This window comes from Dendropsophus ebraccatus, chromosome 14, assembly GCF_027789765.1.
Source record: "Dendropsophus ebraccatus isolate aDenEbr1 chromosome 14, aDenEbr1.pat, whole genome shotgun sequence".
Lineage (NCBI taxonomy): Eukaryota > Metazoa > Chordata > Amphibia > Anura > Hylidae > Dendropsophus > Dendropsophus ebraccatus.
Window position 1 is genome coordinate 49,637,495 of NC_091467.1, and position 13,283 is coordinate 49,650,777.

Sequence of the window (13,283 nt, forward strand, 5' to 3'; positions counted from 1 at the left end):
ATGAATCCTAGCTACGCCCCTGGTTAGCTGTGATGTTGTATGCAAGTGAACCAACTGGTTAATACATATGATACAGATATTGTAGGATCGATGGAGGACTAGAGCAGACGTTTCGGTCTCGGGTTAACCAGCTGCCTCTTAGTTGTATTCCAGACCCTTACAGGGTGCAACAAGACAATTGACATGAAATGTTTATATTTGTTCCGTGTTTTACTAGACAAAAATAAATTGTGCACAAAACACAGCTGCTGATTGATGCCACAGGAGGTGGTCGGCGCATGATATAATCCTGTGCCACAGATACGTTTTATAATGCTTCATTAAATCAATAGGACTCTCATACAGATTATTAAGTCCTGCAATGCAAAACAGACCCCCACTCCAATACTAGTGCCGTATGCCACTCATTACTGGTGTCTTTTATATGGCAGAGAGGCCGATGGGTTTAACCGATACCCATGTACCTTGTATAAATACTTTCCTACAGCTAAAGAGACATCTCTGTGAATTAAGGAATTAATGTGATGGGCTACATAACAATTAGCTACTGGGTGCCAATTCATTCATGAAACAGCCCGCTATGTAACCCCTACTGTACCCACAATCTGACAGACTCTGTACCCATAATCTGATCGCCCCCCCCCCCCCAAACCACTTGTACCTTCTGATAGCTGCTTTTAATCCAAGATGTGTCCTGGGGTTCGGCAGGTGATGCAGTTATTGTCCTAAAAAAATACTTTTAGACTTGCAGTCCTGTGTCACACTCTCTTCTTACCCCCCCCCCCCCCCCCACCCTCTTCATCATTAGGAATGCCACTGGCGGGATTTTTCCTATTCCTCTGCAGTGAACACTGCACAGGTGCCTTAACAGCCCAGCACATGTGCAGTGTTCACACAGCTGATGAATAGAAGAATACCTGCCTGGAGCATTCCTAATGATAAAGAGGGCGGGGAGGAGGGACAGAGAGGTTATGCCAGCCCCACAGAGTTGGAGGCACTGCTAGACAGATATCAATAAAAGCAATCTGAAAATACCTTGCTTGTATTGTAGTGTCCCAGCACAGGTGTGCCACTAAGTTTCTTATGCACCTGGGTAAAGTAACTCACTCAGGTTCTCACAGTGGGATGAAGGAGAAGAGTATTACATGTTTATCCCCCACTAGGTGTCACTGTTGTATTTCTTGTATGTCTTATATTGAGCACAGCTGAAGGAAGCATTGGGTTAACTGTATTTGTCACATGTTTTTTTATCATGTCACAGGTGCAGGCTTGTTCTCTCTCTCTTTTTTTTAATCTACCACCTCTCTTCCCTCTTTTGCACACACAGCCCAACCAATCCTAAGGTAACACTATACAAAGAAGCTAGTTCCTGGTGGGACGATCTTCTTCTTGAGTAAGTAGAGAGAGCAAGACACAAAGAGAGCAGTTCCTACTGCAGTGAATCCAGGGCCTGGCTCAGGCCAGGACCCTTGTCAGGGACCAAGAGACTCAAACTTATTTCTTTGCAATACTAGACCCCTCAGGAGGGAGAGATGTCCTCTGAGGCAAACATTGTCCTTGCCAGGGATACCATTTACACTACACAGGGCAGTATACCCAAGGCTAGGTACTGACCCTAGTAAGACAAAGCTGCAGCTATGGCCTATGTATCCTACTGTAACACACAGCTATTCAAGAAAATATTGAGTCTGCTTAACCCAGCACAGGGATCTGGGACCTGGTACTACCCTTGCAGGATGGGTATCACAACACTATAGGTCATAAGGTGGTCAGATCACAGAGATCTGCAGAATATGTGAGTAAAAGTATCTTCTTCTATTCTCAATTACGCTATCTCAGCAGAGTACATTGCTACATTGGACAGGGCCCTCAAGACGCTACTCTACGCTTACTAAAAAGTCTATTACTACTACCTCTTGCCTGCACCTGCATCCCAAATTGTGTTATCTTGTATCGCACTGAAGTAAACAGAAGTTAAGCTGGTTAAGTTGTTGGACTCTGGTCTGCCATTTTTTACCTGTACCTACACACCAAGTTACACTTGGGCTATCCAAACCCCGAACGCGGTGCCCCTTTGTCAGGGGGTAGGTTTTAACGCTACTAAAGCCTACCGTGACAAAAGTTCAAGTGACCCAACACCCACAAAGCCACTACAACACCCCATAGGCTACCCTGGCATACGGCAGTATCTGTTTTTTTAATTAAAAAAAAAAACTATTTGGGCTGTGAATAGAGTCAGTGAGGCAGGGTGTTTCATTCCATGGGCCTTGGCACCTCTGCACTTCAGTCTCTACAGTACAGTGAGGCAGAGGGTTGCTAGGACTCAGGGGACTTCAGTCCCTGCCTCCTTGTCACTAAACACAGCCTGAGAAAAGGTACTTTTTCATGAAAATAAAAATATAGATACAGGCAACAAAAGATACCTTGTGACTGCTTTTATTGATATATATCCAGTGTTGTCGTTAGCTAAGTGTTTAGGGGGTGACAGAGAAGGAAAGAGGGAGCTGGTATGGGGGACTGCTGTGTACACATGCAGAGAAAGGAAGCTAACTTGGTTTAAGGGCATTACTTTGGTTTAAGAGCTCCCTGTACTAGGTAAGAGCGGGGGAGCAGCATGGTCTGCATAGGGTGGTCTACAACCCTGTACTCTGACCCAGGAACTCTCTCTCACCTTCCAAATCTTGGCAGATCCACTTCAGGCTGTTGCTTACAGCAGGGGACAGGACTGTGGCAGTAATCTCTTCATAGCTGTAACCCCTCTCTCCCCAGAAAGAGAGCGCTGCATGTATGTGCCCACATCTGACCTGCTCATTCCTACATACTTCCTGCAGTCTCTGTCAGCCCTTTTATTTCCCATCCTCTTCATTCCTGCTACAATGTGCCTGCAATCACACTCAGCCATTCAAACTGCTGTATATAAAAGTTTCTGTCACTGTCCTTCTGCACAGCTCTGTGATTCTCACTTCCTGGTCCATGTTGAACACACACCCCTTCCCCATTGCTGTCATGTGACCACACAGACCTCTGAGAGCAGCCCTGCTACTCTATTCATTTTTTATGATTTCTTATGGGAAAATTTGCTTTGATTTAAAGAGGACCTGTCACCCCCCTATACTCACCTAATCCCGCCAGGTCCCGCTTCTGGAGATGGTCGGGTGACAGAGATCTCAGCCGCTGCAGCCCGGCGCGCGCGCTGAGAGAGTCCAGCACCCATAGAGAATGACAGGAGAGTCCGACGCTCCGTCATTCTCTATGGGTGTTGGACTCATCTGAGGAGCGCGCGCGCCGGGCTGCAGCGGCTGAGATCTCCGTCACCCGACCATCTCCAGAAGCGGGACCCGGCGGGATTAGGTGAGTATAGGGTGCTCTAACGGGGGGTCGGGAGCCTGTCACCCCGGCGCGGGGGTGACAGGTTCCCTTTAAGAGTGGATTTGGATTACAAGCGCCGTCCCGGAACGAATTATGCTCGGAATCCAAGGCACTACTGTGTTTTCTTTTTTGTGTAGAGAAAAATTTCCATGATGAGAAAGTGACTTGACACACTGTGGTGTCCCACCACTGGTGTTTTTTCTTATTTTGTGCACCTGTCGTAAAGCTTTTTACTCCGTTTAAACAAAGTGGTGGAAACTGGTGGAGGAAGTGGAGTCAGTTCTACTTTGATTCTCAGCGAGAGAGGACACAAAACAAAACAGTTCCTGCAGTAGTTAAGCTAGGGGGTACTTGAGGACTAGAGTTGAGAAACACTGCTATAGTTCACCGGAAGTCAGCTGACTCAGGACAGATAACTTCCTCTAACACATTAAACACTGTGATTTTCAGTCCGTTGGGCTAGTGATCACATGATCCAGTTACAGTAATGAAACACATAGATGCAACTGTGCTGGAATGAAACAGATGGCGCTGTTGGACTAGTGATGTGCTTGATGTGGGACACTTGTGTCACAACTGTATTCTGTTATTCTGACCAAACCCAAGAGCATCAGAAGGAGGGGTGGGGAGGAAGACACATAATTCACACATCATTTTATGTGGTATTTTAGTATTCCAAGTACAGAGAACTTTATTACTGTAAAATAAACTGCAAATGCTGTTAATGTAAGTACGGCTGGCTAAAGGATGAGGAAAAATAACCCAAAATGTAGTTTTCCCACAGACAACATAATGACCATTTATGGGGGGAAATCATTCCGTGCACCATGGCAGAGTGGCAAAGGCCCCATGTTTATGTAAAAAGGTTGGGCAAATTCCAACTCCCAGGCCTGAATAACTGTTCATCAGAACACGTGTTGCCGATAACTGGCCCATGTAAGGCTGATCGATCTCTGGTGCAGCTAGTTAATTAGTTTTTATTGTCCACACAAAGCCAGGTAATGAGTGGCCGACAATGAAAGAAATTAAAGGACACCATGAATGATCCAGTGACAGTATGTGTGGCTCAGCCTACTATTGGTTGAACTGTGCAAAGGCTTATAAAATGAGTGCCGATGAATGAGGTACACTTTACAGCAGGCATTCTAATAAATTTTCCCCATCTCAATCCCCATGACAAGTTGCACCATTCTTCAGGTCCTAACCTGTCATTGCCGGCAGTTAAGTCAGAGAAGAAGATGTGAGAAGAGAGGACATCTGCTACTAATACATTAATACAGTGGCTACCTCACAAGAAGGAAATGCTTGGCAAATTGCATTGCTATTGATAGAGATGATTATTTGTTTTCCTGTTTAGCTCTCGCTGAAGTGGGGAGCATCATGTTTACAGCATGGAAATTTGTAACTTCTGTTTTTATCCCCCTAATAGAGACAAATTGCCTTTCCTCTGGGCTGTGTGACAGTCCAGATAGTAAACATGGACAAACATCTCCAAACCAATAAAACAGAACACTTGGTATATGCCCAAATTCAATTAATCATCTCAAACAGAGAATTAGAAAACAAGACACAAGGATGTGAAGAGTCTGAGGTCTTAACAGTACCATATGAGTCTAATTTATGAACAAGCAAAAAAAGAAGAACCATCTTAGAGACTTGAGATTTATTAAAGGGCAACTCCGGATAGGAAAACATTTTTTCTATTAAAAGTACATTAAAAGTTATATAGATGAGTAAATAATGTATTACCGTATCTGTGCGGTTCTGCCACACTGGTAGCTGATAGAAATCCAGAAGTAAAGAAAACTGTCCTCTGTGCCAATCCACTTTGTTTCCTGCTCCCACAGCTCTCCCCCTTCAGGAGGATTCCAAGCCTCTGTCTCACATTGAGTTTGCCTGCTGAGCACAGGCTGATGATGCAGACAGGGGGCAGGACATGATGTCACAGGAGGCTTGGCTGGATACCCAAATCCCTTAGTGATTCACCATCTCTAACCAGCCCCTCTAGGCTACACCTGAGCACACAAGGAGTGACAGAAGCAGCGGCTGCAACTTCACAGATTGTGCAAAAGTCTGCAGTGAAATTTAAGCTATGTTCACACATGTTGGAGTTTAATTGCAGTACTGCAGCGTCTTCACAAAAATGATGCAGTAAACAGCGCATAATGCTAAACAGCAGGGAGTATCAGAGACGGCACTGCCAATTCCACCAGGACAAAAAACTAGGCATAAAAACAGTATATCCCATGTAAGATAATATCACATAAAATCCTTATTGTGGGGACTAAAGATAAAAGATGCTCAATCATAATATGTGCGTGAAAATGAGAAGAAAAAAAAAACAAATACAAAAACTTCTATACTTTATTCCAATATCAGTGTTACAGATAGAGGATAAAGTGTGCTGTGTGGGTGGGACAAAAATAAAATAATAGAGTACTGCAATTAATTCAGTGACACAATGAAACTGCAATGTGTGAACACAGCCTAGATGTTCTGCCACAGCTTTGGGCGGGGAATGTGCAGGGTGGAGGACTGTGATGAACAACTGAGAGAAATGCATTCTGGAACTTGTAGTACTGTGTACAACTGCTCAACCAGGAAGTACAGCCACAAAATACAGAAGGAAGACACCCAAAACAAATGGATTTTCGGTAGTTTCAAAACTGGGTTAGAGAGGAAAGCAATGCTTTATGCTTTTGCAGCAGGTCTATTTTTTTTACCTCTACCTGGAGTTCCCCTTTAATTATCCATTCCATTATGGTGTGCCCGACAATATTTAGTGCTCTTACCTCAGAGAGGATGGTCGCCTTCTTGGCCACTTCTATCTGATACAACCGAACCCACTCCCAAGGAATCGAAACGAACAGGCAAAGTATGAGGAGCAACACAAGATGGTAATGCCAGGTGTCCAAGATGCAACTCTCAGAGTCATTTATCTGTAGAGATGTCAACCTTTTCATGACCATCATCTTCTTAGGGACTACAGGCCGTCTTCGGGAGTGCAAGATGATAAAGATGAAGCAAGCAATGGCAGCAGCCAATGATGCTTTAGAGTAAAGAGTCCATTTCTGGAAAGGTGACTCTAAGGACCATGGAGGAGGAAGAGAAGGTTCACTTTCTATTCTGCATCTCAAGAAGTTGAATTTGCTTAAAATCCAGCCACCAAGAGATCCCATCCTGGATGCAGTTGTCCTCTCCTAGATTTTAGGAGGTCTGAATTTTCACAGTTTCCTGCAAGTAAAAATACATGGTCAAAACATGTATATAAAAAGTAATCTGAGAGAAGCATTGTCAAATTTAAGGCATATGGAGTACCGCCTATAGTATTAAAGGACAACTCCCGCGGGACCCCCCCAAAAAAAAAAACACAGACACACACAGACACCATACTCACCATCCCTCCGGTGACGATCGCCACTCCATTCGCCCGCCGTCCGCCTCACCGTCACCGCCGTCCGCCGTCCAGCGATGTCTCTGATTTCCGGGTCCTGGGGATGGAAAAGGCTGCCAGTGCGCTTGCGCACCGGCAGCCTTTTCATTGGCTGGAGCGCATCACATGGCTTCCAGCAACCTCAGCCAATCAGGGCTAACGAAGCTGGAAGCCATGTGACGGGCTCCAGCCAATGAAAAGGCTGCTGGTGCGCATGTGCACCAGCAGCCTTTTCCGTCCCATTCACTCTCTATGAAGACGCCGAGGAGGAAGAAGACCCGGACCGCCCCCCAGCTCTGACGTCGTCGTCACCAGATGCCGCCCGGGAGAAGAGGACCGTGACGATCGTAATAGGTAATGTATATATTCTTTAACTTCCGGGCGGGGGGGTCGGGGGTCCGAAAGTGGGGGAAGGGGGCCAGACCGGGTATTTAACCACATTACAAAGTTATATAACTTTGTAATGTGTGTTAAATAAGCTAAAAAAAAATTTCGTGGGAGTTGTCCTTTAATGTCATAGGATTCAAAGGCTGCTTGTAGAAAATTATACAGAAGCATATCCAGACCCTAGTAGTTACTATTCCATTTTTTTTTTAGATCATTCTCTGGCCAACAAAATTCGGCTGATCTCTGCCTTCTATTCCACGTGCTGAATACGGACGATAATTGTTCCATGGAATAGGGCCTTTAGGGGGCAATCACAAATACAAAGAGCAAAAAGTTCACTGGTAACTTGGAACTGGTGTCATACAGCTGAATGTAATGGGTAAGATAAGCATTCTGGTACAAAGAAAACAAATAAAAACTAAATATAACTACAGTGGTTTCTTCTTCTGGACACTCTTCTCTCTCTTTTCCTGCTCTTCACCGTGCCAAACAATCCTTATACTCATTTCAGCTGATGGATGTCAGGCAAATGTTTCACCAAAAGAATAAGGACAACACTTTTTTTCTCTCATCCACATAACCTTTAGCCCAGTATTAACTATCTGTTTTTTTCACATGGCCATCTGGACCAAGGTTAATTTTTATCCATCACCATGCACTCATCTCCCTCACCCTTTTCCCTACTCCCCCACAGCCCAAAACCCGGAGATGGTGCCTTAATGAGACCCCGATACAAGACCCTGTGGTCTTAAATGAAATACGTTCTGACGTAAACACATGTACCTTTACCAATCTCTAACCGGACCTCCCCCCTCTTGGTATTTAGGAGGCTCACAAATGCTACATATGGGGCATTTCATTAAAAAAGCTTCTCAAAACTCAGCTCAAATCTCTGCCCTCATTACCAAGATCGCAGACCTTGACAAACTCCATAAATGGATTCTGGCAGTGGTGACACGAGTCATTTTTCTGGGTTTGGCAACAAACCCGGGAAAACCCCCACTCAAGCCCTCCGTTTGCAACATCACGCTCTTTCATCCCTCACATTAGCTCTCTAACAGGTGCCAAACTGACACTCTCTACGCAGATGGCAGATGCATTTCGCACCTAATATGATTCTCTATACGCCCTTAACCCACCTGGTCCTCACCTTGTCCCGAGGATATTACTTCATAAATCTCTTCCTACATCTCTGCATCAGGGCTTTCCTCCCTCTCAATAGACCATATATCTTCTCTCCAAGCCCCTATTACCCCTACTGAGTGGGAAACGGCTATTAAGTCTCCCCCACTGGGGAAGCCTGCGGCGCAGATGGTGTCACCCTCTTTTATTACAAAGTGTTTGCTTAAATTCTCTGAGACCACTTCCTCTTCGCTTTCAATTCTATTTCTTCTGGAGCTTCGTTCTCATGTTACTCCCTTTGCACTCACATCACTGTGTCCACTAAGGAGGGGAAGGACGCTTCCTTATGTCAGAGCTATTGTCCCATATCCTCCTTAAAAACAATCTTAAATTATTCACAAAAATCATTGCCTTCTGTCTGATTACTCTCCTTCAAAATGTGATCCATCTCGACCAAGTCGGCTTTATGCCCACCCCGAAGCAAGGGACAACACGACCAGGGCCATGAGCATCATGTCCTCTCTTTTTCGCTCAAGCACTCCTGCGATGTTACTCTTCACCGACACCCAAAAGGCATTTGTGTCAGCTGGCCCTTTGTCACTGGCACTCTTCGTCACCTGGAACTCAGGACTAACATGCTGGCGTGGATCAACTCTCTGTGCTCTCATCCCTCAGCACAGGTCTCGGTCAATGGCCTCTTTTCTGCACCTTTTTCTATCTCTAACGCCACGCAGCAGGGCTGTCCCCTTCCCCCCTAATCTTCATCCTCACCCTTGAGCCCTTCCTCCACCACGGGTAACCTGACTCAAAGTCGCTGCTTATGTGGATGGCCTCTTCTTTTTCTCTCTAATCCCTCAGTCTCCCTCCCTAATCCCGCCCCCCCCCCCCCCCCCAAAAAAAAAAAAAATCTTTATTATAAACAACTTACACACTTTAAAAAACAAACAAGAGGTTAAGACTTAATAAGTTCTCAACTCTTTACCTCACATATCCATTATGTGGGGAGCACCCCCCCCATTCGTTCCCCACTTTCTATACCATGTTAATTCTTAGTAAACCTTCATCTTTTACCACATGAGTTTTATCCAAGGGGAGGCACCCAGGACACAGAGTCCCCCCCTTCCTATCTTACTCTCTGAACTAGCCACAAGTCCCAGTCCAATTACAAAATTAACCTGCAAAAATCAGAAGCCCTACCCTCCAGCACAGTCCAGTCTCTTAAAAGGACAAGTGCCATGAAAAACTTTTTCCCAGTAATTGAAGCACATTACAAAGTTATATAACTGTGTAATATGCTTCAATCATCTATCTGCCCCCCTTCCCTCACAGATACCTAATTACTGTCCTCACCAAGCTCTTCTCTCAGCTTCATCTTGTGACGATTAGTCATCAGCAGGAGGGCTGCTCTAGCTCCTGTTACACCAGCCTCCCCCTCCCCTGCCTTGTCAGGTGACTCAGCTTGCTCAGCTCCGATTGGCTGAACAACTGCAAGCCATCTGAGTCATGTCACTTGCTTATCTTCTCTCCGACTGACTTCCAGCACATAGGCAGCCTCCCCCCTCCCCTCATACTCTCTCCTGCTGCCGAGTGAAGGAGTCATGTCACTAGGGAAGATAAGCAAGTGACATGACTCAGATGGATTTCATTTGTTCAGCCAATCGGAGCAGAGCAAGCTGAGTCACCTGACAAGGCAGGGGAGGGGGAGGCTGGTGTAACAGGAGCTAGAGCAGCCCTCCTGCTGATGACTCATCGTCACAAGATGAAGCGAAGAGAAGAGCTTGGTGACGACAGTAATTAGGTATGTGTGAGTTTAGTGCACTTCCTGCTGGGGGGTGGAAGGGGGAAAAGACAGGGAAGGGGGGCAGATAGGTGATTGAAGCATATTACAGAGTTATATAACTTTGTAATGTGCTTCAATTACTGGGAAAAAGTTTTTCATGGCACTTGTCCTTTAAACATAGTTAATAAGGTTGATAGAAGACAAGAGTCCATCAGGTTTAACCTAGAGAACCCTATTGTGTTGATGCAAAGGAAGGCAAAAATCCATATAAGGCCCTATGACGCCCTTTCATTTTAGTTGGGCAGAGTCCTCTTTACTCTATCTTGGGGTACAACTCACTGCCAATACTAATGCCATATTTGAAGAAAATTCCTTTCCCCTACTTAAATCTGTCTGGGAAGACTTGGCGAGTTGGCATAGGGGTATGTTTACATGGTTCGTCCGATGTTCTATTTTTAAAATGACTATTCTACCACCATACCCCTGTCCTTTTTCTGCCAACTCTCCTCCCTTCTTGTTAAATTCATATGGGCCCAGTAACCGGTCCATCTAGGTAGTCTATACTTTACCACCCCAAATCGCAGGGAGGCCTGGGCTTACCTTTATCTTTACTATGTAACAGCCCACCTCTCCAGAGTACTGGAATGGCACACACATGCCCCTACTAAACTCTGAGTGGCCTTGGAATATGCTCTCTCTCTGATCCCCTTAATTGGATGCCTTTGTCTGCTATTTCCGCCATGGCACACCCTACCATCATGCCCACTTGGCGATTATGCAACAAACATCTCTCCACTGGATTTCTAGCTCCCCCTCCTTCTCCGCCTTTCCCAGTCTTACTGAATCCAGTCATCTCCAGGGATTGAAGATCTCGTTCTTCGTAAGTGGTCCAAGAAGGGTAATTTTAGGGCCCGAAACTTTCTCCAAAACTAATTATGGCTCTCGATTACTTCCCTTAAGGATCTAAGGGACCCTTGCTCCCTGGTGTTTTGGACAGCCTCGCAGATACACCACTCTCTCCTCTCCCTTCTTCCTGTTTTTCTCATTCATTCACTCACTGTACTCTCATTCGCTCATGAGTACTCTAGGCCAGAAGACGAGTGGCAACACTTGAAATGGCTGTAGCCTAAGAAGATACGCCCTGCACCCCACACCATCCCCTCCCTGCATCTGTCCTATGGCCAAGTTTTAAAAAGTCCCAGTGAGTGCTGGAGTTTGTTGTTCTACTCATTCATAACTACTATATTACTGCTCCTATATACAATAATATTACTACAATAATGCACAATGTAAGAACAGGTAAACCAGCATTATGGAGCATATAGTCAAGCTATGTTAATGGAGGTGAATCAATTAGACTGCAGGGCATCTACAGTTTATAGCAGTGCCTTGACACGGAGGTGCCGAAACAGAGATGAGAAAACAGTCACTGATAAGATTCAGTACGAAGAAACAATTTCAGCACTCACCATTTCTGATGCAGCAGGCAATCTTTTATTGTGTATCCATACATACAGCGGGGAGGGGATGGAGTAGGGTGCTCAGTGTGCCTCTAAGTGGAAATTGTTCCTTCGTATCTATCAATAACTACTAGAATACTGCCCCCTATGTACATTAATATAACTGCTATAATACTGCTCCATATATATATATATATATATATATATATATATATATGAATATAACTACTATAATATGCACAAGCCTGGAAGACAGGAATGGCTGCACATCGCACCCATGGTTGATACGAAGCCTATAAGCTACATTAAAAACCAACATCAGAAGTTAGTATATAATTTCATCAAACCATATTGCCTCATGTACCACGTGCAGGTCTCTGATACACACGACATCTCTGATACATCCCTACGCTAAACAACACTGTGCCGGTCAGCGAATGCCAACCACGCAAGCAGGGAGGGGAGGCCACAGAATGGACCTGCAACCCCACTGTCACAGGACCAAAACCCAACAGGCACCGCCTGCAGAGAAAGCAGCCATCAAGCAAAACAAGTGTGAACAAGGTCTTACTACTCACCAAATCATCAGTAGATAGAATGGGGAAAAGAGGAGGTACTTACCATATGTACACAAGTGCTTCCTGCTAATTTGTATCAAATGGGTCTTACAAGGGAGGAGTGCTAGCCACAATGAACAAAGGGACAGAATAAATAAAATATGCACAAGCCTGGAAATCAGAAATGGTGGGGTTTGAACGAATTATATACCAACATCCTGGCGTTGGCTTTTAAACAGAGCCGAGAGGCATTAGTGTCAGCCATAGGTGTAAGGAGCAGCAGCTCCATTTTCTCTCCATGTCCGTATGTTACTTTTCTCCCCTTTCTGAGTGGCTAGCCCTCCTCCTTGTAGGACCCATGTGACCACAGTTAGCGGGGGGCACCTGTGCACACGTGGTGAGTGCCTCCTCTTTCTCTTCTGCCTCCGATGCAATGGTGAGTGGTGGGACCTTGTTCACGGTTGTGTTGCTTGGTGGCCTCTTTCTCTGTAGGCTCGCCTGCGGGGTTTGGGGGGGAGGCATTGGGGTTTGGTCCTGTGACAGTGGGGTTGCAGGGCCATTTCGTGGCCTCCCTTTCCTGCTTGCACTCGCTTTGCTGGGTTGGCTGACTAACATGGTGTTGATTTAGTGTGGGGACTCGTGTGGGCCAGGGGACCTGCGCGTGGTGCATGAGGCTGTGTGGTTTAATCAAATTATATAACATCCTGGCGTTGGTTTTTAAATGTAGCCAAGAGGCATTAGTGTCAGCCATCGGTGTGAGGTGCAGCAGCTCCTTTTTCTCTCCATACCCATAACTACTATAATACTACCCTCTATGTACAAGAATATAACTACTATAATACTGCCCTCTATGTACAAGAATATAACTACTATAATACTTATAACTACTATAATACTGCTCCTATGTACAAGAATATAACTACTATAATACTGCTCCTATATACAAGAATATAACTACTATAATACTGCCCCTATGTATATGAATATATCTTTTGTAGCATCTGACATGTATACCATTTGATTCACAATAGATAATCTTCTTCATGCTAATTAGTGTGGTGACCTCTGACCAGCATTTGAACACAAATGTAAAAGGAGGGCGATGAAACAAATAATAGAAAGTAATACAGACCATAATGACATGTAATAAGATCATGATTTGAGGACACATTGGT

The 13,283-nt window shown here is 45.0% G+C and overlaps 1 protein-coding gene across 6 annotated transcripts in view; it reads right to left on the bottom strand.

Moving 5' to 3' along the window:
* Window positions 1-13,283, bottom strand: part of LOC138772131 (chloride channel CLIC-like protein 1) — a 263,133-nt gene that overhangs the window by 195,424 nt on the left and 54,426 nt on the right. For all 6 annotated transcript variants that reach the window (XM_069952300.1, XM_069952294.1, XM_069952295.1 and 3 more), the window contains one exon: window positions 6,162-6,603. In XM_069952300.1, coding sequence (XP_069808401.1) covers window positions 6,162-6,548 — 387 coding nt within the window. In that variant the 5' untranslated portion in view covers window positions 6,549-6,603. The remainder of the gene's footprint in view (window positions 1-6,161; window positions 6,604-13,283) is intronic.